This window comes from Ambystoma mexicanum, chromosome 4q (assembly GCF_040938575.1).
Source record: "Ambystoma mexicanum isolate Mex_15411 chromosome 4q, UKY_AmexF1_1, whole genome shotgun sequence".
NCBI lineage: Eukaryota > Metazoa > Chordata > Amphibia > Caudata > Ambystomatidae > Ambystoma > Ambystoma mexicanum.
Genome location: NC_090928.1, coordinates 138990198 through 139016839, shown reverse-complemented (window position 1 = coordinate 139016839; position 26642 = coordinate 138990198). Strand labels below are relative to the sequence as shown.

Below are 26642 nucleotides of genomic sequence, written 5' to 3'. Positions count from 1 at the left end.
CCACTTCGGTTGCAGGTTGAAATGCGGAAGTTGTGCGGCTCTGAGGCTTTCAGCGGCTAAGATACACTGTTGATTCTGTGGCAGGACATGTGGCGATTTCTCTGCTCCTGGAGAAGGGATCAGGGCAGTTTCACTGCAGCAGGCTTCAGGGCACAGAGGGGCACATCACCAAGGCACCTGCGAAGTTCGTCACCACAGCTGGGCAACACAGTGACTGTGTGTACTACGGTTTGGGCGCTCTCCTTTTATTCCAGACATGGGAATGCCAAGTGTACGAAATTTGGTGTGAATGGCGTGAAAACAGAGATTACGGTCTACCAAGTTTCAAGTGTCAGCTCGAAAAGACAGTGGTTTCAGAGCAAACGTCCTGCACAAGCTGGTCAGTCGGCTGGATGGCCCCGGAACATTTCCAAAGATGCTTATTTCCAGGTTAAGATGAAGGTGCCATGAGTAGTTACTCCCATTATTCAAATGGGTCGAAGAGCCTTTGCAGACCTTCTGGCTGGATCAGATGCAGAGGGGTCCAGTGGCACAACAGCGGGCTCAGGGTGCCAAACCTTCCAGAGGGCCACCAGCTGTTCCTCGACTCGGCTTCTTAGTTTCAGGATACTTGGATCCTATCCTAGCTTCAGTGAGAACTCAAGAGATCAATCTGGTATGGGTGTTTGGAGCCTTCTGTTATCCAGAATCTCCTTCGCGCCTAAATGAAGAGGACCCAATGGGAAATCTGCTGAGATACAGGCACACCAAACATTGATCAATCACGAAGGTCCCAGTCATTCTCATCACACCAGACTATCTTGCACCCAGGATGTGTATTGGAACTAGATAATCCAGCCCACATCCTGGAGGCACACACACAAGGCATGCAGAAGCCTGCGATAGCTTCGGTTTCGTGGGAGAAGGCATGACCAAATAAGGACTGACCTGGGTCTGCCCGACCTGGGGAAGGCAAAGGGGCAAGATGGCCAAAGGACAGGACAAAGAACCTTGTGGCATGGCCATTTTGGAGTCAGGCCACCTTTCTGTGCCAACCGCGATAAACGTGGTTTGCATGGCAAGAAAGTGTTAAAAATAAGTGAAAAGATAAGCTGCCACCAGCCCTATCCAGGGCACATCTGCACTTCTCCTAAAAATCCTTTGAGGGAGTCTAGGGCCTTTGGAAAAGAAAGGAAGACCCACGGGCAGTGTACCATAACGTACATTGTGCACTGGTAACGTTGCAGAAAAGTTGCAACTTTGGAATGGACTAAGGGAAACAAGTCTCCCAATACTGACCGTCATTAAGGGCATGCCAGTTTCCCCATAATAAAATGAGCAAAAGCCCTGTGGGGTGCAGCTGAAGGCCGTGCTTCACTGGCAAAAGTCAGACTATGATGTTTCAATAGCAGCAAAAAGTTGGGGGGTACACAAGTGGAGGGATAATTACACATAAATGGAAATCTTTCCTTACAACCTCCACAATCTTTCATCCTCAAAATAACCAGAAATACACAACTATTAGTCACACTTAGTTTCATTACTAACAGGAAAGGCTACTCACCAAAGTGACTATTGTACTTCTAGTCCATAGTCCACTTGTGGGTTATTCTGTACTTCGGCACATGACTGTAGCTTTTTGCATCACCCTACAAACATTTTCTGTCAGATTTTTATTTTGCAGCCCAAGCACATGCTTACCCACATGCCCGCCTCCCCAATCCCTGCCTCCATGCCTCGCACCAAGTCCTTTTTGACCAGTGAAGGTCAGTGCGACTTAACTGAGGGCATTTACGGGGATGGTGGAAGGGCGCATAGGGGCTATAGACTAGAAGTACAGTAGTCACTACGGGGAGTAAGGTTTCCTTATTCCTACTACCGTCTCCTTTCCTCCATACTTGTGGGAGATTACCAAGCACATGTCTTTCCAAGGGTGGAAGGTACCTCTTACTAATTTAGCCAAAGAGGTTTTTCAATATCATTTGACCAAACTGAGCATCGCCTCTCGAGTCCATGTCCAGGCAATAGTGCTTACAGAAGGCTGATGGTGCAGCCTGGGTTGCTGCCTTTGTAATAGTGTCCCAAGGAATGAGTTTTTGAAATGCCACCAAGCTTCTTTAGGTCTGACCAGATGGGCATGAAAACCTTTTGGGGGCAGCAGTTTCTGTAAATAATTACATTCGAGAATGTCTGCCACAATCCACCTGGCATTGTTGCTTTTGAAGCTGATGCACACTTGCTTGTCCCTCCAAAATGTAAGAAATAGTTTAGATTTCCAAAATTCTCTAGACCTGCCGAGGTAGAACATAAGGGCTCTCTTAATGTCCAAGGATTGAAGAACTCAGACTCTGAAGCTGGGTTTGGCAATTCAGAAACTATCTTGGGATGGAACAACAAGTGTGAGCGTAATAACCTTGTCTCGATGAAAGGTTGTGAACGGCATATCCACCGCTAGGGCCTGTATTTCACTTATTCTACTGGCTGATGTTCCCGCCACCAGGAATGCAGTCTTCGAAGACACCAGTTTCATATCCGCAGAAGCCATTGGCTCAAATGGTTTGACACACAAGGCTATTAGGATGACATTCAAATTCCATTTGGGATGGAGAGGCTTGACCACTGGAAACAACCTGCGCAGTCCCTCAAAATGACGCCTACCACCGGATTACCAATGAAGAGGTTTTGGCTGTCTGAATTCAAATAGACACCCAGTGCTGACAGGTATGTTATGCAGGTGTCGGGCTTGTTGCCAGACTTTGCCAAGTAAGAAATAAAGGCAGCATCTAAGCCTCTTTCACTGCTCCATAGTGGAAACCTTCCAGACCACTTGTAATATTTGCATGTTGTCATTGGAGAGTCCCAGGTGACCTAGGGATATGTCCTCTGGAACTATGCTGTCAAGCTCAGGGATTGTGGGCAGGGGTGGAGAATCTTTCCCTTGTCCAATGACAGTAAGTTGTGGTGAAGTGGTATCGATGCTAGTATCTGCCTAGTCAGGTTGACTAGATCCGAAACCAGAACCTTGCTGGCCACGATGGTGCAACTAGAATGAGCGAACAGCGTTCTGTCTTTTGAAACATCCGCAGGGCTCATTGCATCAGTGGAATTAGGGGGGGAAGGCGTAAGCGATCATCTCATTCCACTGGATTTCTAGTGCGTCCCCCGAAGAGGCCACTCACTTCCTGTCCCTCTCATGGACACGTACGCAGGACAGTGGCTGTTTAGGTAGGAGGCGAAAAGACCCACCTGGGGAAAACTGCACTGGTGTAACAATTTCCTCAACACCTCTGGGTATAGCTGCCACTCGTGTTTTGCTTCCATGAGACAACTTTGTTGATTTGCTGCCATATTGAATGATCCCGGCAGGAAGACAGCCTGGAGCAACATCTTGTGAGCGATCGCCTATTCCCACAATTTCAGGGCTAGACGTATGAAGGGAGGAGATCTCGTGCCCCCCTGCTTGTTAATTTAGAACTTTGAAACAGTATTGTTCATTCTTATGGACACAGTTTTGCCCTGATGTTGGGTAGAAAAACCTTTAACACCAGAAAGATCGCTTTCATTCCAAATAATTGATGTCACTGGAACGGTCCACCCCCATCCACAGGTCGTACACTTGGAAAACGTCCAGCATTGCATTCTCCTCTGTATTCATAACATGATATGAGGTCTTGTGAATTACAGCTACTGGATGTAATTTCCATTCTCCACACAACTATGGGATTTTCTCCTCCCTAATCATTGAAAACAAATGTCACGTGTACGTATATCATAGGCAAGCTGGTCACTAGGATTTTCACCTTCTTAGAAGAAGTCACAAAAATATAGCACAATTAAGGCACTGAAACGCAATCCCATACCTGCCTACAAAAAGCTCTGCGATTTTCATACAGAACCAACATATCATATTTCAAATCTTCCTCAACAAGGTCTTATTTCAATTTTCTACCGCAACCACCCCAGAAAACTCTGGCAGCTGCCTTTGCCTACAAAATTGACAAATTAACTCCAACTGAATGACCCAATATAGCCTGCAAGTCACCCTCACCTTAACCACACTGCCCGAAAGAAATAAAATACAGTTATGGAAAATTAGTGGCAATTCAGGTGAATAAGAGAATCGAATTAAGCTAGACCATGCTTGTTCACAAAGGTCCATTTTCAATTTCTGTTTGCAGTGGAAACTCTAATGGTAACTTTGATTATTAATCCTACGACTCGCTCATTGAACCCCTGCCTAAAACTCTCCTCCCAGGTGGCCAGGGAAAAAGCAGATGCTTCCTGATCGTGGCATTGGGGGCGGTGTACTGCGGGAGGATCACCTGGGAGGACACAAGTCCCAAGGTGGTGAGGAGAACCTGTGGTATGAGACACAGTACTTGTCCTTTAAAAGGGAGAATCTTTTAAAATTGCCAGAACAGGTAATGGCCTATTGTCTTTATAATGTATCTGAACCACACAGGATCTGTGGCTCTGAATGCAAATGCCTTTAAACCAAACAGATCTCAATAGCAGAAAGACCATGTAAGGTTCTTCAGGATAAAGATCCTCCCTGCTTCCAAATGTATAGTGGAAAGGAAATTTAAAATATTGCCTTAAATAGACTATATTTCTCTGAAACAACGAATTCCATTGGTTCATCCTTAAATAATTTTAAGGGAAATAAATCTACCCTTAAAACCCAGACGTTATTGAAAAGAACTAACTTTGTTGTTGGGGACTACAAGTCCCAGAATCCCATAAGTACTGGGACGAGGAAGATGGCTGAAGAGGCATGTTGTAGGAGAAGTCAGGCAATTAAGCCTAACAGTCCACACCTGAAGGAACCTCAGAGGCATAAAAGGTCCCCTCAGGTGCAGGCAATATGGGGGAGCTGGAACTGTGACTGAAGCACGTGCTATAGTATCAGAGGCAGAAAGACGACGACACAGGGCCTCATTACGAGAAGTGCGCTAAAAGCAGGGTCATTACCGGCATGGAGAAACTTGCGGGCCCGTGCTCGTTTGACGCCGCTAATAGAGGCGGATTTCGAGTGCGCGAGCACGCGCAAACCCCCATGCCGGTAATGGCCATACTGCCATGCCGCTAAAGGCCCTCCAACCCCCCCGATAGCGCTATCACAGGACCAGCCGATACCGCCTCTGCCTAAGAGGCAACCCTTAATACTGATCCGGTAATAACATCATGCTAATACCGGGCTCGTAATACCGGACCCGGAAGTAACGTCATCGCGTAGGAAAGGGAAATGCGCCGGTGGACATCTTTAAAAACACAATCCATTGCAATCCTCCCAAACCACCAGTGTTGCACAGGAGAGACCAGGGCCTCCCAAATCAACATGTCCAAGGCAACCAGAAAATCAAACCCCGCCTACGCAAGAAGCGTTTTTCCGATGAGGAACTCAACATGTTGTCAGACACCCTCGCTGCCCATGGTGAGGACATAAACACCCATAACCTCAAAAGGGAGGCGCAGCAGAGAAAAAAGGAGATTTGGGAGGAGGTAGCCTGCAAGGTATCTGCAGTCGGCACCACCACACGGACAGTCAAAGACTGTAAGAAAAGGTGGGATGACCTCCGCCTTAGGGTACGCAACATCCTGGCCAGCAATCGGAGGGAGGCCATGCCACAGGCGGGGGTGCCCACTCCCCGACAAAACTAATGCGCTGGGAGAAGACGTGTCGTACCTTCATCCAGATGGAGTCTATCGAGTGCTTCGGGGAGATGGAGACGGGTGCCGCAACATCTGGAGATTGAGGCGAGTGACCCTGCAGACCCCAGTAGGCGAAACCATGACATAGCACAAGTGATCTGGAATAGAGTCTTGGCAAGGCAATGCATGTCCCAACACGCACACATCAACATATCCATGTCCTGATGGTGGCCCAAACCCTGCCACACTGAAATGCATGCTGAATGACAATCCCATTACCAACAGACAGCCAACACACACGGACCATTCCCATGTCATACATCACACAAACCCCAATAGAACGGCATGCAGCATTCCTGAATTGAGACGTCACAGCAAATGCCAAAATGCCCTCTTCAAACTACCCTGTGTGACACACCTGTAGGAAATGAATGCATGATAAATGAAAATCTCCACAGCACCATATAATGCATCTTGCATGTAACACCATCACTGATGCCCTGCATCTCTTCTACCCCCTCAGGCACCGATGGAGAAGATGCCAGTGAAGAACCACTTACAAGGGCATCCATATCCTGGGCCAAAACTACTGTCACAGGCAAAACCACCTCCGGGGCAGCCTTGCAGCCCACATCAAAACCCAGGGCGTTTGCCCAGGCCATGCCCACACATGAGGGCCCCACAGCTACGACTGAGACCGGAACCATAGATTGGCAACACCAGCGGAAGGGGAGGTCAGTGGCACCCATTTGGCAGAAACAAGTTCCATGGGCGAGGCAGCAGCCACTGCCCCACTGAGCGACATCGAAATTGGAGCAGAGGAGTATGTGGACGGGGAAGGCCTAATCCATGTAGCATGTCCATACTCCCCAAGCCCCCTGTCCACCCCCCAACCCCACACTCAGGCCACACCCACCAGCACCATTGCGGATCCTGCACTCCACAGTTCAGACCTCAGCACCACCCCTGAGGCCAGCCCTGCCAATGCACGTCCGGTCGCAGGACCCTCAACCACTGCTGCTCCCACCAACCTTGAGTCACGGCTATCAAGGGTGGAGGCAAGACAGGACTCCATGCTGGAACTTGTTCAACAATATGTTGCGGAGGGAGAGGACACAAGGCGAGAGATAGCGCAGGCCATTGCGGGGAACACTGCCGCCATCAATGCCTCTGCGGTGATGATGCGAGACAGTCTGGGGGCCGTCACACAGGTCCTGACCTCAATACTGCTGCACAGGCAGCAGCAACAACCCGCGCCAGCCATGCCAATCACTACGGCATCCACCCCATCCACCACACCCCCATCCTCCACACCTGCTTCCTTTGCACCCTCCAGCCCTGTGTGTCTGACAAGGTGGAGTGCGAGGCAGTCAGAAATGCTGCCACCGGACACCAAGAAAGCACAGCAATAGTGTTGGACAACAATGGGAGTGGGTTAGATGGTGGTGGTGGTGGTGGTGTATAGGTTTATAAGGGGGTATTATTGGGGGGAATGGGGAGTTCATTGGGGGTATGGGGAGTTCATTGGGGGTATGGGGAGTTTTGGTGTAGTGGGGGGCAATGGGGTAGCACTTTTCTGTAGTTTACATTAATACACCCGTTGTGTAAAAAATCATTTAATGCCTGGACATTGTTCTTTTTGTGTGTATCCATTTCATTCATGACAGTGCACAGTGCCCAACTCCCCACATTCCCTGTGTGCATGTCCACATGGACCTAGTGCTCAGTGGAACACTGATGCATATCCATCAACATCCCTGTAGTTCAGAAGTATTCGTCAATCAGTGATTGGCGTACAGCACGGCCATCTTGTGCATCAAGTACTGGCAGGGGTGCTGCTTCTCCTCCGTCTTCATCCTCCTCATCCACACCCGATGCATGCATGTCAATGTCAGGTGGTAGTGGTACATTTCTCCGGACGCACATGTTGTGCAGCATGACACAGGCCATGGTGATCTTTGCCACCTTCTCATGCCTATAAATGAGTGCTCGACCAGACCTGCCTAGGCAGCGGAACTGCGCCTTGAACAGGCCAAAGGTCTGCTCAATCATGACACGGGTACGGGTATGAACCCGATTGTACTCCTCTTCATGACTGTTCTGCGCGTTCCGCACAGGGGTAAGTAGCCATGGCTTCAAGGGATATCCTCCATCACCTGCATGCAAATACAAAGAGGTCTGTGTGAGTCACTCTGAGTTGCCACCTTCAGGATTCACAGCCATGGCCGCAGCAATTTGCTGTTGACATGCACATGTCCCTGTACGTATGCGCAAATATTATTTAGATGCATTGTATACTGCAATATGGTGTGCTAGTCTAGATGGTGTTCAACAGATGATGCAGGGTGATTACTTGCATGCTGATGTGGATGTACTGTGGATGCAGGACGATGTCTTGCCTCCCATGATTGCTGTGTATGCTACTCTGTGCATAATCACAGTAGCCACATTGGTACAGTTGCAATCATGTTTGGTCATGCATTGCTTGACATACCCATGGTGGCCTGGTTGTGCGTCTTACATGTTGTCATTGATATACGGCATTGGTCCAATGTGTGGCAGCGATGTGTCATGTTTGAGTTGGGAGGTTCAGTTCAGGAGTTTATAGCTATGTGTGCATTCTCCACTCACCGCCCATTCCCACCCTGGTGGAGTATGCATCCCCCACCTCACGACCCCGATGCACTGCCATGGCCCAGTCAGGCAACTCACCAAGCAGCCAGTAAGGTCGTCCAGCATGTCGCTCCATGTGACAGGGTAGCGTGGAGTTACAGAGCACCATGGCATCATGTGTAGATCTGGGATATCGGGCGCAACAATGTGTGATAATCTTGCTGGAGTCACATACCATCTGCACATTGATGGAGTGGTATTGCTTACGATTGCGTTACACACCATCTATGGCATGAGGGACTACTAATTCGACATGGGTGCAGTCGAGGGCACAACTGCAATTGGGCATGCCTGCCAGTGCATGGAAGCCTAATTTGGTGTCAGCAATCTCTTGGACAGTCCGTGCTAGGGATAAGTGGGTGCTAGCGTGCTTCAGTAGGGCATCCAGTACTTGGGTCAGCATGCGTGAAAAGAGTGGTTGTGAAATGCCATGCAGCTGGCCCACTGTGTGCTGGTAGGTGCCTGTGGCCAGGAAGTGGAGCACAGACACCACCTTTAGTAGAGGGGGGATGGCACTGCGTATTTCTATGAGGCTGACAATGTCATCATGTATCATGTCCACAATGGTGCTGATGGTGTCCCGGTCCAACCGGTAAAGGGTGTGGATCTGCTCAGGGGTTAGATTGAATGGACTGGGTCTGATGCGAGGGATTGGTGGCCGCCTACGAGGTACTAATGGCTGCACTGGTGGCAATTGCTGGGCCTGTCTCACCCTCCTTCTCCTACTGCGTCTCCTCTGTGCTGCCTGTGGTAGTGGTGGTTGTTGTTGTTGCTGCTGCTGTAGTTGTAGCAGTATAGGCATGTCCTCTAGCCCCATGATTGCAACAGCTAGTGGAATCATTTTGGTGTGGGAAGGGGTGTGGTGTGCGGGTGTACTCCTTTTATGCTGGGACAGGCTCCATTGACTCCACCTGTGGTGATTGTGTGCACCTGTAGCAGATGCCCTGACTGCAGATTGCTGTTTACGGGCGGTCCGCGATGCCTGTATGGCCGCCATCATACAGGCCTTAATTACCACCTTCGGGATGCCGGGAATTGCATGCCCGCATGAGTTGTGATGTCCTCCTATTACCGGCATCCCGGAATTTACTCCGGGAAGGGGCGCATGTATGCACGTGAGCTGGTATAAAGGAGCACGGAACGGGCGGTGGCCATATTGACGGGTTGTCAGGTCGTAATGTCCCAGACCCGTTAACGATGCCGGTAATACCATTCCACCTTCCTATTTTCGTTTCCTCCATTCTCGCAATGAGGCCCACAGTGTTGGCAATCCAGGGAGAAGTGGGAGAACCAAAGGGACACCAGAATGTTGATGCAGCAGATTTCACCTGCTTGTTCTGTGAGGGTACTGTTCCCCCAAACTCTGAGTAGCACAGGCTGCACAGCGAAAAGCGTGCAGGAAGGCTGCCTTTCCCCATGTGATCCCAATTGTGGAAATTGCTGTGCCAGAAGTGTGTCGGAGACCGAAGGCGGTGAGTCAAACCTGGCATTCTGATTCTTGCACGAGCACTGTCGGCAACAGTATCCAGCTCAATATTCACTTGCGTATAAGCAGAAGCAAGCAGAATTCGGTCATTGAGTTATTAAAAATTGGGCAATGGGAAAGAAGCACTTGCGCGTGATCAGCAATTACTCTTTCACTCGCGTGAAGAGAAAACGCTACAGAAAGCCATTGATAAACTCTTTAAACTTTGTAAATCTTATAAAGTGGTCTTGTAGGCCTAATTTCACTTTTCAAGTGAAGAGTGAACTTTGCATCTTAATTCACACAAACATTGATTGCTCATAAACTAAGTAAAGTGTTTAAATGTTGCATCTATAGTTGGAGAGAGAGCAAGTATTGCCCAAGCCAAGAGTATTCCACTGTTAAGACTGAAATAAGCCTTTCTTAAAGCCAGAAAACAATCAAACCAATACTGTGAGCCCAATAGAAGTTCAACCGTGCCTAAGATACAAGTGTGCAAGCATTACCTGAAGCCACGAGAGCGCACCAAGGCTAAGAGTTGGCAGAAAGATGAAGGCAAAGCTGGGGAAGGGAAACTGGCTGCTCATGCATATTATTTGAAGTTGACACAACCTATATTGCCAAAGACTGTAAGCAACAGTGAGAAGTGGGTCATAAAAGCAAACTTAGGTTGTGGTTGTGGCAGATGGACAAGAGAGGCAAAGAGGCAGCCACTTTTGAAGAGAGATATTCGGCGGAAAGGTGCCTTGCCTATTTGAAGTTGTTAAAGTGCCTTAAAGTAAATCTTGTCAGAACCAAAACCTGTTTTGAGTCGCTTAGTACTTAAACTGTGGTGGTATCACAAAGTACTGAAGCTGTGGTGTGTGAGGTACATTTACCAGTCCAGCAGAACTCCCTCACATCACCAAACTGCACTTCAGTTACCAGCCGAATGGCTGTGCTGGCTCTATTGAGCACTATTGTTTTGCATCAAAACTGCGTTTTGCAGTCACCAAAATAATGGGTGCGCGGTCTTTACCAGGCACATATGGGGCGAGATGAAACATAGAGCACCCCGAGAGTTGCTGCAAGTTATTTTCTTCATTTGCATGAAAAAGAAGAATTCAAAAGCGGCCTAGTGCAGCAATGCTGTGCTGCCAGCTTGAAAACTTCCAACTAAAGAAAAAGGAAATGTTCTGCGTTTAAAATGGCTTTGCACTGATGACACTTCCATTTTTTTCAACATTACACAGCTGGTTCCTGTAGGACACATTCATGCCCATCTATCTTCAGGTTATACACCAGCAAAGGAGGGCACCCCTCCTCGAAATGCATTATGTATCAAGGAAAATCTGTGAAATAGCAGAGAAAGTCACTCCAGACCGCACGGTAAACATTTTGCATTTGCAACAATCTAACAGTCAAACTCTTCAGAAAAAGCTCGCTCTCTGCTTTTGCCTGATGTCAGTTTCAGAGAACCCTTGTGTTGGACAGATTTCTGTGTATTAGCAATTGACTAGGGCTATAACTAATGTTCAGAATATAGATGCGAGAAAACGCTGCATTTGTAAAGTGACATCCAAGAATTAAACCACATATAAACGGGTGCTTTTGCTAGACAAGAAAATGCCTTTTAAAAAGTGAAATGTTAAACTAAGGCTTTGTGCTTGCATAGAAATGTGATGGGGGGGTTTTCTTTACAAAAGACCTGCTTTCTGGTTAAAGAAATACAAAGAAAGAAAGAAAGTTACTGTGAGGCCAGCAGAACAGGTTTGGCAGGCCTTGGCTTCAAAGGGCCCTGCCTCCCCTGGGAACACAATCACCTTCCCCAAGTGGACCAGCACCTGGGCACATGCAAGGGGCCAAGGTGGAGAATCTAGCAACCTTAATAGACCAAGAGGCATTGCTCCAGCATGAGGCAATGGATGCCATGGCACACAAGTGTGAATTCCTGGTGACACCTCCCCTCAACTCAAATTGAAGGACTTCAAAGGCGAATCCATGGCAACCTTGGGCTAAGCTGACCAGAGCCTGACATTTGGCTGGGGGTTGGAAAGATTGCCCATATTTGGAAAAGAAGCCAGCCCTTTTGATTTCAGAGACTGTTCAGATCATGTCATTTATTTCAGTAATCAAAAGACATATTAATGTGAAATTATGACTGTTTAAATGTCATGTTTGCGCCATTAAAAGAAGACATTGTAGGTTTTCCTAGCATGTTAGGGACGCAAACGCCAGGAAAAATTCTGGGAAAAGCATACATGGTGCAGCTTAGAAAACTAATGAAAACATGCTCTGTGATAATATGTATACATATATACAATTATAGAATTTTAGGTGAAATGTTTTCCATGTAAATGGTGAAAGTTTGCCAGAATGACTAAACAGCATCACACCGTTTTGGGATTTGAATGGTATATTCTTTGTAAAATATGGCAGCTGTCTATCTAATTTTTATAAGGGTGACTAGTATAAAAAGAAGTGTTTTGCTCCATAACTTATTTTGGCAAAAATAACTTTGGTCACCTCCTTCAGTCCAATCTGCTTACAGGGAGGGGGTGACTTCCATAGGCTGACCTATCCGATTTAGAGGTATGTCTAGCCTAGTTCTGCATACATACTAAAGATGCTCTGATGTCATCCGGCCTATAAAGGTAGATACATTCGAAGTTCAGAAGAGACCTTCCAGAAAATCCGACGGGCAGACATTCAAGAAAATCCAGCATTCATAACTTAACATCCAGAGATCCAGATATTCCCGATTCACCCTGCAAGATTCCAGATTCCAGAAGCCAGGGCAGAGCTAGCTAACTCTGCCTAGGCTGAACCTCTGATCCAGAATTAAAACCCTACTAAAATCCCAATATTTCAGGGAGAAAAGTGGAAAAGCTGTGGTACCCTTTTTGGGAGTATCCTGTGACCAGACTGGCGCTTTTGCCCTACTTTAGCAAAACAAAAAGGAGATGGCTGGAAGGTTTTGAATAAATCATAACCACGGGCAAAGCTCTGGGCAACCCTCCAGACCATCGTTTTTCAGTCTGCCAAGCCATTACAGAAGGGGAAAAACCATATGCAAATCAGGCATGGTCCTACCCCAAAAGGGGCAGTCCAGCCAGAACTGCTAGGTCACATCCCTTCTGCACGAGACCACAAGCATCCCCAGACATGTTTCAGCCTTGTTGGGCGTCATCAGTGAGGAGTAGCTTGGGTCTCTAGGCCCGGCAGACTCGGGACCCACGTCTGGGCATACCCGTCCCACTCGGGGTGACTTTAGCAAAACGAAAAGGAGATGGCTGGAAGGTTTTGAATAAATCATTGCTATGTCACCCCGAGTGGGACGGGTATGCCCAGACGTGGGTCCCGTGCCTGCTGGGCCTAGAGACCCAAGCTACTCCTCACTGATGAGCCCCAACAAGGGCGAAACATGTTTGGGGATGCTTGTGGTCTCGTGCAGAAGGGATGTGGCCTAGCAGTTCGGGCTGGACTGCCCCTTTTGGGGTGGGGCCAAGCCTGATTTGCATATGGTCTTTCCCTTCTGTAATGGCTTTGCAGGCGAAGAACGGTGGTCTGGAGGGTTGCCCAGAGCATTGCCAGTGGTTAAGATTAATTCTAAACCTTCCAGCCATCACCTCTTTGTTTTTGCTTTTGCCCTACTACCTGCTTGCCCAGCTGATGCACCTTGCTGTCTCCAGTGACCAGACTAGGCCCAGCTGCCCCCTTCTTGGAGAGCCCACCGCTCTACAGAGACCAGATCTTGCCTCGCTGTCCAGAAACCTGGTTCGCTGTCCAAGCTACCCCATTCAAGTGCTGCTTGTGAGTATTTCCCTTCCCCAGTAGCCACAAACTGCATCCCTTGCTTTGTTACCTTCTATTAGGTCCAATCCCATAGAAGTCCTATAACTGCCCTAGCAAAATCATTAAAATTGTCAGAATCCTCTGTGTACCCTGTTCTTAGGAAAATCTGCAGTGATCTCCATGTATTAGCGCTGTTCCTTCCCAAACATTTCAGTCTGTTGTATATGTCCTTAGCACTATTTGGAAAACATTAATTTAATTCCCATTGAAAGAGACTCCCAGAATCCCCTTTGTTTTGCATGGCGTGAAGGGGTTGCAGTTGCAAAGTAACCTGTTCCGTGGGCGGCATTCCTCTTTTCTAGCCACTAAAATATAGTCTCAGTAAAACTTGTAATTTCCTTTTCAAACTGATTTTCCCTGTGCAACTGCTTTCATTTAAAAAAAAAAAAAAATGTTCCTTCCCCTGTAAGAATTCCATCCTGTCATTCATTCAGAGTTACCATTTCCCTTTCATATCCTACCTGTGAGGTGTCTTGGTACTTTAGCATCAAAACTAATTCCGATTTTGCCTGTTTAGCCCAAATTCCAAACCGTTTTTCTATTTTAAACCCGTGCAATGAATCAATTACAAGTTCTCCATGTGTGATTTTGCAGCACTTTGTTTTTCCTTCCAAAGTTGATTTTCTGAACTGTATGCCTGTTGCTAGTACATTGCCTTGTAGTTTGCTAGTTTTCTGACATTGTTGATACTTCTATACTCACTTTTGCCTTATTCATTCAACCGCACATGTAAAACAAGTATTTAGTAATACTGAGTGCTATTTTGCTCAATTTCAAGGGTTTCAATCCGATTTTGCCTCCTATTCAGAGGTGGAGATAGGATTTTAATTCTGTGTATTGCCTACTATACCCGACTCCTTGCTACTCCTTTTTACTCACATAAAATTAGTTAACAGGGGTATGAGGGGGTGTTACAGGGGTAAAATACTAACTGTGGTGCTATCGGAAAATACCACCCAAAAAGTAATCTTGCCTTAATCAATTGTGCACTGTATATCTTATGTAACCAGGTCAAACTAAGTGTATTCCATCCATTTACAGTGTAATTATTACCACACTGGTGATTGCTGCCCTATATTACATTTGTGTGATTTTCATTGGAATTTAAAAATAAATAAATATTGTATTATTACCCACCCACCTGGTTCATGGTCCATTGCGACCCGGGTAGTTTGTAAAGGGGGTGTGAGACGGGTTGGGTGCCTTCTCAAACCGAATTCGTAATAAATAAAAGTGTTTTAATCGTGCACTGCATCCCCGGCCAGTAGAAAGAGTCCTGGTCTGGAGTGTACCATGCCTTTAAAATCCTTATTATGTGGCATATATAGTGGTCAGTAGATGCAAAACTTCAGTAGTACAAGCGAAGTGGAGTACTATGAGACAAAGGAGAATGTTTTCATGGTAGACTTTAGTAAAAGTGAAGTTATTGAAGTAGAGGCAGCATCACTGTGAAGTCATCCTGACAAAGATACATACTGTGAATCCTAATCTTGTAAATAGTGACATAGGAACTGTTAACCAAGAACTGTTTCATTAACAATTCTAGAAGTTGTATTTATTTTGAACTATGGCAAGTCTTCTTGGATAACTGGAAGTGGTGGCAAAGCATTGTGGTTGGGAAGGGTGAAATTTTGAAGAAGCAGAAAGTCCTTGTTTCACCAAGGAGAAAAGATTTGCTATTGTTGGAACATTGGTTAACAAAACTTTACCTTGAAATTGAAACATAAAGAACTGATCTGAGACTAGCTTACCTACATGGTTTTTCTAGTTTCTTTTTGTTAAACTTTGGAGTGGAATTTACAATGAATCCTGAGGAAAGTAACTCGCCCAGGTTATTGAGAAGTTATCAAGAAATGTTGAATATTATTGTTGAATTTATTTGAAGTGCCATATATTTTCTTTGTGTATTGGATTTTTAAGTGTGAGGGTCAGACATCCTGTGTTAGAGAGTTTCCCTATAAATTTGTTAGGCAGGGAAATCATCAGCAGAGTAGGGATGGTGAGGCATTTAATTTAATTTTTTATTCAAATAAATGGTTTATTACAAACTTGTATCATAATCATCCATAATATAATGTATACTTCAATAAAATGTCATCTTTTGAACAATCATTAAAATGTTGTCCACCTCGCATTGCTGACCACTCACATAACCCTAGATACCCATTTGCAACTTTGAGATGAGCAGTGTAGCAAAGTTCTTCCACACATAGGAGTAGAAAAAGTGTTTTTTGTACCCACACAAACCAACAAATAACTCTTGGTGGAGCAAATGAAGACTGGGGTGTGTAACAAGATCACAAGAACGAGGCAAAGGGATGGAAAGACCCTGGGGGCTGGAGGCCTGTGTACGCTCAGCGATGTTAGCCCCAAGATGAGGTATTCTCCATGGGTTCTGTCCCATCATCCACCCTCTGTCGGATATCTAGAATGCTATTATGGTAAAGAGGTCATAGATCTCCCACTGCCTCAAGAACCCTGTTCTGGCCAAAGAAGGACTGAAATACTGCAGTTATTTGGCCTTTGGATGCAAGACTACCAGGCCCTGGAGCTGTCAGTAGCGAGTGGCCGCTGGTAGCAGAGAAACGATACTCAAGCTCATAGGATGAGACGCAAGCACAGCAAACTGCAGGAGCTTGCAGTCTTCAGCAGCAAACACAAAGCCATACCTTTGAGATGTTGGGGCGCAGGAATATTGAACGGGACTATCAGAGAGTCAGGAGGTCCAAAGGAAGTGCCACCCAACTCCACGATACCAGTCTCCCATTACATAAACCCAGCGTTTGGCGTTCAGGGCCAGTCCACTGCACAGTTCAACTCAAATGGAGTAATTGTAGCCCACACAACTCTAAACCAATCAGAAGATCCCCCCCATCCCTGCAGACAGCTGCCCTGTATCACACTAACTGGCCCAATCACCAGGGCCACTAGAATAGAACAGCAGACACCTAGTTAGGGGGGTGTGTGGGAGGTATGGGATGAATTGCAAACCCGTAAATAGGCAAGCAGCAAAGAAAGAAAGATAGGCTTATAGTGAGAATTAAAATTGGCTCCTCATTGAGAAATGTTACTTCTTTACCCCTCCTAAAAAACAATCCCGAGAAAAGAATATTAATGTGCCAGTTCTTGTCTGTCCCTTACATTCTCTAAAATGTGTTATTCATTTAAAGGGAGACACGAGCTTTGATAATAAGCTCTCTGCATAAAGACGTAGGAGCTGACAGATCAATCCCACTCTAGGCACCCTACAATAGGATGCACAGTGCTTTTTGTAATACATAAGCATGTGATGTGCACTGAGGCGTGGAACTTAAGGAGGAGCGAATATCAAACTAAATGAGTACAAAGGGACATATACATCTGTACATACATGTGGACACAGAAGAAATGGGACAGAGCACGGGATCACAGTAAGTCGATGGTAAAAAATAACTCCATTCCACAAGGGAGGGAAGGTGCCTTTTCAGAGTAAGCTCAAATTCCTTTTTTTCAACATTTTATTATTATTATGTTATTATTATAAGCAAACAAATGTGCCTGACGTGCTACTACTCAAATGCAACAAGAGTGAGGGAGCCACTCGATTGAGCAGGAATATGTTTCACATAACCTCTATGGTTGCTGATGTTACTCTTGTTCAGAGGGGAATTGCCTAGCATTTCAGTGCTGGACTGCCCAAGTGGGTGGGAACACACTGATATGCAAATCGGTGTTTCTCCTCTGTGAAGGGTCGCAGTGAGCTTAAACGTGGTTGTGGACCCTAGTGAGTGAAAGAACTTCCATAGAACAGGTTATTTGAACCATGTTCGTCCTCAGTAGGGGGGCTTCCGCACTCTTAAATGTTGTACTTCTCAAATTAGCCAAAAAAGATGATCTAAAAACCCCAAAGATGCTTGGACTCTACCCAGCATTCTGATGGGCCTGTGCATGCACACCCAGCAAATAACCTTTCAACGTTGGCCTCCTCCATAACCCAGCATTCCTTGGAAGAGCTAAGTAGAAGAGTAAACACAGAAGATTCACACCTGAAACAAATTGCAGCAAAAGCAAAAAAAAGAAGCAAGGCACAGCAGTCAGAGAACCACACAGGCACGCACATGCACTGTACCATCGTCTTGCATACTTGCAGAAGATGGGGTGCTGCAACTCAGCAGCCAGTCGGCAGTGTTTAGCACAGTCATGTTCTCTCCTGAGAAGAGGAACAATGTTAAGGACAAACATTGCAATGAAAACTCGACTCGAATAACGTGTAAACACACTGTACAGATTGGTTTTGAAAAATGTTGAGAACATTGACTGTATTCACACAGTGTGAGGTTATTCCAATATATTGAATATCATTTGGTGTATTTTTTCCAGTTGTATGTGCTACAACTGTACTGCACTTAGCACAACTTCTATTACGCAGCAAGAGTGGGAGAACAATGTTTACACAATCTGGTCAGATTTGCACTACTTGGCTTTACTAGCAAATGTAAACAAGATGGCGGTGGTGCAGGGTAAACTCACCTCCTGTGCCATTCGTTGTTACTGAAGTGCTGCTGAGATTAGATTTATCTAGTTTGGAAACACCAGGTGTATCACTGCTTCCTTCACGACTATGAGGACTTGCCACGTCCTGCATTTCCATAGACCTAAACAATTGGAAGAAAATCAGAGACATTCAGTCTTTCTTTGAAAGTCATTAGCATTTCATTCACAATTGATTATTCAAGGTGGTCGAGTGTTAATGTAGGGGTTGGAAATTGCTACCAACCCCCTCCCCTCCTCTCTCCTGCCCCCGCACCCAAAAGGTTCTAGGTAAATAGCTCTTAGTTCATAATGATCATGTTACATTTTTTTAAGCAAATAAACGGTATTACGTTTCTTACATAGCAATTTAGGTACACAAGATGGCTGTACTACAAAAACGTTTTCATCTCTATGGCATCAAATGAACTAAAGCGCAATGTGCAGTTTTAAAAAGTCTTTTGCACTTTCATTTTATTGGGCTAATATTTTTGTAAAGCGTCTTCAGAGGACAGAGAATGCACAAATCAAGATGAGAACTTAAAGCCCGAAAAAAGGGGAAGGGCCAATCGAAATTTAAGGGCAGCCTTGCGCTTTACAGTCTAAACACCTCTGCTCAAACTGGGTTTCCTCACAGGTCAGAGGCAATGAATAAAGAAACTAGAAACGTCAGCCATTTTATCTACTTACTCGACATATGCAGTCTCTGCAACCTTTGGGAAAATGTCTGTCCGAGCACATAGACACTCATACAGTTTACCCTAAGGTTTAGGTGCTTCAGTGATCAGACAGAACTTATGCAATTCATGCCTATTAATCCTGCACCATTAGTACTACATGCCATCAAATGGTACCTGTGTGTTGTGATAGGTATGTTGGGCTTCTTTCTCGTATATGTAATTCTCTGGCACATTCTTAGCAATAGTACATCACTGAAAGACGTCATAATCTACCAGTGAAGCCCTCCTAACAGGCCCAAATTCCCTGACCAATAATAGGACCTCCTTCAAAATACATCATCAAAATACATCTTCAAAGCCACTGAACTTCATGGTGGCCAGTTTAATGGTGTAGCAGGTGGGTACAGGGCCTGGGGGGCCTGGGTGGCCTTAATAGGTCTACATTTCCGCCTGAAATGCTTCACGATTGTGCAAGATTTGCTCTGTATGATTTCTCATGCGTACAACCAAATAAAAACAGTTTTTTAAAAAAGAAAATACATCTTCAAAATACATCTTCAAAATAGGCTTGGTGGTCCTTCATTGTAAATAAGATTAGGTGCGTTTAGCACCCACTGCCAGGTATGTGAAATTGGATTTCATTGAATGCTTGGCACCCTAGCTCTAATCCTCTCATTCTTTCTGGAAAATATGCAGTAATACAGTGCAGTGCCAGGAGGAATCTTTGAAATGTCCACATCTGCCCCAAACCCAGAAAAGGCACACACATTGAAACAGTTTTGACCTGATTAGGTCTGGAGTACTCAGTTTTTACCAGACTGGTGGAAAATCGGGGGTATGGATCAAAGCCTCATCTCACCTCTTGGCGTTATGTTGTAAGGGGCATAGAGACATTTTTGTCTTTTTAGTTTGAGCTGCGAAAACATGGTTTCTATAACAGCAGCTTGCTCTTCTTGACATATGGCCCAGATTTGGGATTTTTAAGTGCAGTATACTGTGAATGTTACATGGCATGTGTACTGGATTATTCTGGGATTGTGTACACTGGAAGTGTACTGGGACTGTCGAACTGGAACTTTGTAAGCCAATAACATTTTGAGTATGCTTTGATTGTCAAACTTGAGTTTTGTGGTAAGTCAGACTCGGAAGACGGACAAGAGGTCATGTTGCAAGCTGGCGTTTTATTAAACCAAAATAAGGCCTGCTCTGACCCAACTTCTAGGAGGTTCTCTTCCCCGTCTAAAAAGAAAACAAAGGGTGCTTGTCAGCATGTCTTACAACAGAACCCAGTTCTCCGTCCAAACCTAGCCCAACCTAAGCACTGTCCAGAGGCGTAGACAGGGTAGGGCCTGATCGTGCAAGGCCCACCCAAAATCTGTAAGTGCCCACTCAGCAGAACTGTGTGGGCATTTACAGATGTTAATGTTACTGCAGTGGGCCAACTACATTAGTTCAGGCCCCATTTAATAGACAATCCTGGCTACACCTCTGGCACTGTCCCTAAGCTCAACCAGAAAAGGTCTCTCGAGAATTCCCTCTCAACCCTGAAACGGGTGGCTGGTTTTCGACATTTGCCCAAGTGTCCATCTGGTTTCTCCCAGACCCCATGCCTGGTTATACAGTTCAAAGTATCACTTGATTCTGCCTCTTCTCCTGATGGTGGAGGTCCCCTACAAAAATGTCTTTGTCTCAGTCGCTCTCTCTCTCGCTCTCACAGGCCCTTTGCCTGGTTGTACAGTTCAACATGTCTCTATTCCCCTCCTGGGGTATTGATCCTCTCACCTCAGCTTGGGGTATCCTTTCCCCTCCCACTCTTGGTATGGTATTGTTTATTTATATAGCGCCTATACACAGGCAAGTGTTTCAAAGCCCTCAAGGAGGGTGGGAACATGGGGAAAATACAACAGTCGCTCAGAGCCCTTGAAAATCTGAGACGATAATAGTCTGCGCAGTGCATAAAATACATTTAACAGTATGGGATATAGCAAATAGGCATGACAGCGATTCTGCAATTTTAACAATACAATTAGGGGTGGAGACAAGGGAGAAACAGAAACTTCAGGCGTGGGGTGTACGGATCGAGCAAGTGCACAGAGAGTAACAGGGAGGGGAGGGTCAAGTGCACCCTGTCATTTGAGACTGGGGTAAGTGCAGACAGAGCCACTCTCTTGGTTTAATTTCTCAGTGTGTTGGGTGTGGGTGGGGTGTAGGGCCCTGAGGCAAGTGTGAGAGAGGACTGGCGGGGTGCCGGGGACCAGTGAGTCTGAGGTACACCAGGCCGCCAGACAGCAAGCTGTAAGTAATAGGAGGGAGAGTGGGAAAGGACAGAGAACTAGGTTAGGAGGGTAGAGGGAAGAGGCAAGGAGAGGGTCTTGAGGAGTTTCCAGAATTTCAGGAGATCCGGCTGAAGACATAGGGTGGCAGGGAGGCTATTCCAGAGGAAGGCACCTGCTGAGGATAAGGATCTCCCACCAAATCTCTGCTTGGAGAACCGGCTCACTCGCAGAAGGTTGGGGGTAGGTGAGCGTAGGGCTCATGAAGGATAGTATTTAGGTAGACAGCGAACATTTTGTGGAACATCTTCCCTCCTTCCCGGCCTGGGACCTTGTTTCTCATGCCCCACCTTGCGGCTCCTCTCATTCTCACCCCTCCCTATGGTACTGTGTCTTTCACTGAGAGCTCAGAGACCCCTAAAAGTGGTGAGTCTTGGGTTACTGCTCCGTTCACCCCACCCCAGGCTATTGTATTTCTCAGCCCGTCTATGGGTACCTGGTTTCTGTCTCTCAGCTCTCCTTGGGCTATGGCTGGGACTACTTGCTCTCCTCCCTGAAACAACTGTGTATCTTGTTTCCTGTAGCAGCGTTCCCAAGGAGGAGCGGTCTCCTCAGCTGGCACGGCACCGTGATTTGGTCCTTCGCTTGGGTTTCCACGTCAGCTAGTCGAGTCAGCTTCTCTCAGCCACTCCTCGTCGGTTCATTGGCGCTGGGTGAAGCAGGCACTGCTTTCCCACGCTTGATGTGGTCAGGGTTCTCCTCGCCTATGGCCGGATGGTTCCTGACAGAAATTGGGTAGCCTGTTGATTTTGTGGTTCACGCAACATTGGGAACATCAAAGGGACAGAAACCAAACCAGCCAATTCAAAAAAGTCTTGCATACAATTGATTTCCTCAATCCCCATATAGCCAGCAAACGCATGGGATTCGGTATATCAGAGACATTGATTAAAAACCCTTTCTGGGGATTACTTGTCCCTGAAGGATCCTGCTAAATAATATTTTTTGAAGGTAAAGTTTTGGACTTGGAATGGTGAAAAAAAAAAGAATAATTTCCCCCCCCCTTTTTGTCTTTCTTTAGGGTGGTAAAAAGGGAAAACATGATTTATACGTGTGTGTCTAGGTGTTGAGTTTTTTTTTTATTAATGTAAGGGAGGTGTAACATTCATTTGATATGAGTTCCCTGTTTAGGAAAAAAGGTAGCTCCGCTGGCAGAGACTGTCCTGGGGTAACTATCTCGGGTTGGTCTAAGTATAATAAACTCGCACAAACTTGGGCATGTGGAGCAGGATTAAGTGAGACCTGGGATACAAGCATAGGAGAAGCGAGCCCAGCCGAAGTGTCAAAATGCTTGCATCAAGTATCTATGGAGAAGGTAAAGAATGCTCGGCTCTAGGAAGGAGGAGTTGAATTCTATTACATGCCTTTCGTAAAATGCATCAACAAAATGTGGAATTACAAGCAAATGTTGAAAAATTGGAAAAAGAATTAGGTGCAGAAAAACAAATTGCATTAATGCAGCAGCTTCAAATGAAATGATATCATGATAAGGCAGATAAATATCAGTTGCTGAACGAGCAGCGGTGAGGGTTGCTCGCTATAAATAACGGAAGAGACGAAGAAGGGTTAATTCCCTTAAGGTAGCAACAGTGATTGCTTCCACAGGTGTGGATTGGGACCCTGATTGGTGGTATGGGGATGTGTTTGATAGTACTACTACAGATAGTGGTTCCGAATTGCAGGTTGTAACCAAGCCGGAACTAGCTCATAAAGAGGTGACTGTTAAACCCGTGCTATGTAGAAGGATGGGTCGTCATCCGATTAATACGGGAGGAGGTGTGGTGGATATGACCGCACTGGAGGATTTTTCGCAGCTGGAGGTCAGGGAGATAATTAACGGACTGAAACACAGGGGCGGTGAATCTTTGTTGGACTGGATGGTTTGTTTATTGGATGGAGGGGCGGCGGGTCTCTTAGTAGATGCAATGGATTCCGCTACGTTTTTACCTTCAACGCAGGAAGCCCAGATTCAGGAGACCCTACGGGCAGGCCCTCCTCGGGATGCTAATGGTGATGAGGGACAAATGTCTCTTTTACAGTTAGCGTCCCAAGGATGTAACCACAAGTACCGGATTACGTTCGATTGGCCGACGGATGATAAAAAATGGTATACGTTGAAGGAAGCTGTTAGGAAACATGCTATAAAGGAGGCCATTCATATGGAAACCCTGGAGCATATGGAGCTAGTAAACCTATCATTTTCTGCTAGAAATACCCTTATTCGAACTGCCCCTCCAGCCTATAAAAACATCATGATGAAGTTATTCATGGCATAGTGGGCAACGCGAAATGGTGCGAAGGCAAAAAAAATAATCCTGGATTTTTGTAACCCCTAAAACTAAGAAACAAGTGCAACAGTTCATTGGACTGTTTGGTTTCTGGAGACAGCACATGCCACATATGGGGCAGATTTTAGCGCCTCTTTACAAAGTGACGCATAAAAAATATCATTTCGAATGGGGTGATCAACAGGAAACTGCGTTCCAATTGGACAAGGAGACGATTCAGAAGGTGCTTGATTTATGGCCATTCAGGGATGGTGAGGTGGAATTAAATGTACCCGTACAAGATGGATATGCCAACTGGAGCCTATGGCAGAAACAGGACAAGAAACGGGTGACTTTACGATTTTGGAGTAGAAAGTTACCCGATGCAGGTGACAGATATCCTCCTTTTGAAAAGCAGTTACTAGCATGTTACTGGGCACTCGTAGATACGGAACAAATGAGAGTGGGTCATGATTTATTGATTCAACCTGAAATTCCAATCATGCAATGGGAACTGAGCTCCCCTAAAACATACCGAATCGAACATGCACAAGAGGCTAGTATTATAAAGTGGAAATGGTACATTCAAGATCGTGTCAAGCCTGGTAAAGGTGGCATGGCAAAATTGCATGAGCAGGTAGCGGGAGTTCCATTCATAGACCTTGAGCCGGACGGAGAGTTGCTGGTTGATGAGTCTCCAGTTACATGGGGGATCCTGTCTGGAGAATGATCGGATGAACAATTCGAGCATGCATTGTTTACAGATGGTGCAGCCAAATATGTGGGGGTTGAACGACGCTGGAAGGCAGTGGCATATAATCCTAAACTGAAAAAGGTGGCGACCACCTCAGGGAAAGGGAAGAGTAGTCAGTTTGCAGAATTATATGCTGTGTATCAGGCTTTGAAGCAGGAAACGCCTGAAAGTTGTCATATTAATACTGATTCATGGTCAGTGGCAAACAGGTTGGTAGTATGGTTACCGACTTTGAAAAAGAATGGATGGAAAATTCATGCAAAAGAGGTGTGGGAAAGGAATTGTGGCAAGACATTGCCGAGATGCTAATGCATGCTACTGTAACTGTATATGATGTAGATGAACATTGCACAACAGATTCATTGGAACAGTGGTTCAATTCTGTTGCAGACGAACATGCAAAAGTTGCAGTCATGGACACAAGGGCTGAGGAGGATGATTTGGAGGGAATTGCAAAATGGGCCCACCAGAAAAGTGGACATCTCGGAGAGAAGGCTACTATCAGGTGGGCACAAGACGGGGGAATTCATATTCCGTTAGAAATTGTGAAAACAATTATCTTGCAATTTACAACATGTCAGCATCAGAAACATTGATCAGTTCCTCACATTATTCATGGTACACTGAAGCTAGGTAAATTACCTGGACAGATTTGGCAGATCGATTAAATCAATCTTTTGCCCACTAGTAAAGGATGTCAATATGCGTGCACAATTGTGGACATGTATTCTGGTTACCTCATGGTTCTGCCATGTAAAAGAGCTACTCAATTGAATACAGTGAAATTATTGGACCAGGTGGTCGTGTACTACGGCATCCCTTTGCAAAAACAAAGTGATAACGGATCTCATTTTAAAGGGAAAATGGTCCTAGATTACTGTCAAGAAGAAGGTATCAAATGGAATATTCATGTCCCTTATCACTCAGAGGCTTCTGGGTTAATTGAGAGAATGACTGGATTAGTCAAAGAACAATTGCGCAAAACAGGTGATGGTACTTTGAAAGGTTGGTGAGAATGTCTCTTAGAAGCTGTTAAAATGTTGAATAACCATCTCATTGCGAACAGTGAAACTCCATTAATGCACATGTTAACGCCAGCCTTGCAAATCAAACAAAATTGAGCTGTGGAAACTCTTTTGTATTGGGAAATATCCCCTGGTGCACTGGCCCCTTATCGTGTCACTCCTGAGTCTGCTGGGGTGGATTTGCATGCAAGGGAAGAAATTCAGCTTGAGCCTAGGGGTATTGCTGTGATTGATACAGGGATTGGAGTACAGACTCCTTCTGCACATGTGGGATTAATTGCCCCAAGATCGGGTTTGGCTTTGAAAGGCATTCAAGTGTCGGGTGGGATTGTGGATGCAGACTACCAAGGTGTGAATAAGGTGATTCTCATTAACAGTGGGGAGAATATGCTACCGATACATAAAGGAGATTGAGTGGCCCAATTAATACTGGTACTTGTAAAACTGTCCATGGTGAAGAAAGGGGAGCCACCCATGGTCTTAACTGTTCGTGGGGACAAGGGTTTTGGCTCATCAGATGCAATGATCCCAGGTGCCAAAGTAAGGGTCTAGAAACCTACTGGTCCGCCCGTTCCGGCGGATGTAATAGCAGCTGGGGGAAGATCAAATAGTTCTGGTTATGGAACCAGGGAATAGGAAATGGACCCATATCCCGGCTGGCAAATGTTATTTGCGCAAGTGATGTACTCCAATGATATCTTGTTTTTGAATTCTGATGTTTTAGATCCTGAGTGTGCCGAGTGCCTGTGTGCGGCACAGTGGAGTCCATCGGGGTGGGGGTCTGGGAACATGTCGAGGCATATGGCAGACGTCTCTATTCTCCAAATGGAATGGGGGATATGGATGAAGGCTGAGGTTCCTCCTACCAGTGTTATGCCAGAGGATGCGTATATTGCAGCTTATCATGGCGCATTAGGGAAACGACGGGGGCAACAACATAATGCTTTCTTTTACCCCCTTCTGGGATTTAGACATACTTTTCACATCATGGTTAGTCAGCCCTAGTCAGACAGCCCGAAAACGTGTGGGTCTATTTGGCCCAGCGAGGTTTGAACATTTTGAATTTCTGCTTGAATGATGTGCATAGCTCTGCAGATTTAATTTCGACATGCCTTGTGGCCATTCCAACACCTGTCCCCGTTTTAAAGGAGTTATTTGGAGTCTTGCATAATGATTCCTTGGTGGAGCAATCAGATATTCAGAGTAGTTTTTCAGTGTATGAATACTGTAAATTCTGTGTTGAGACTATCCGCAAATGGAGAAACGTGATCCGTAACAGGACACATGTCATCGCTGCTGTTGATGTCTTATCAAATTACTTGTGATCTGTCCTGCATTGGGAAGTGTCAGCAGCTAAAGATTAATGTGAATGTAAAATGGACTGCTTTTGAGCAACGGTTATGTACAAGATCTATAAGTGTTTGTGTTGACGTTTCAAACAATATTGTATTCAATTTTACTGTTTTCACTG

At 45.8% G+C, this 26642-nt stretch overlaps 1 protein-coding gene across 9 annotated transcripts in view; it reads right to left on the bottom strand.

The window, feature by feature from the left end:
• Positions 1-26642, bottom strand: part of EYA4 (EYA transcriptional coactivator and phosphatase 4) — an 818352-nt gene that overhangs the window by 232140 nt on the left and 559570 nt on the right. For 5 of the 9 annotated variants that reach the window (XM_069607664.1, XM_069607660.1, XM_069607659.1 and 2 more), the window contains 2 exons: positions 18113-18237; positions 17727-17792 (listed from right to left, as the gene is read on the bottom strand). In XM_069607664.1, coding sequence (XP_069463765.1) covers positions 17727-17792; positions 18113-18237 — 191 coding nt within the window. The remainder of the gene's footprint in view (positions 1-17726; positions 17793-18112; positions 18238-26642) is intronic. The other 4 variants (XM_069607662.1, XM_069607666.1, XM_069607661.1 and 1 more) reach the window with 1 other exon arrangement.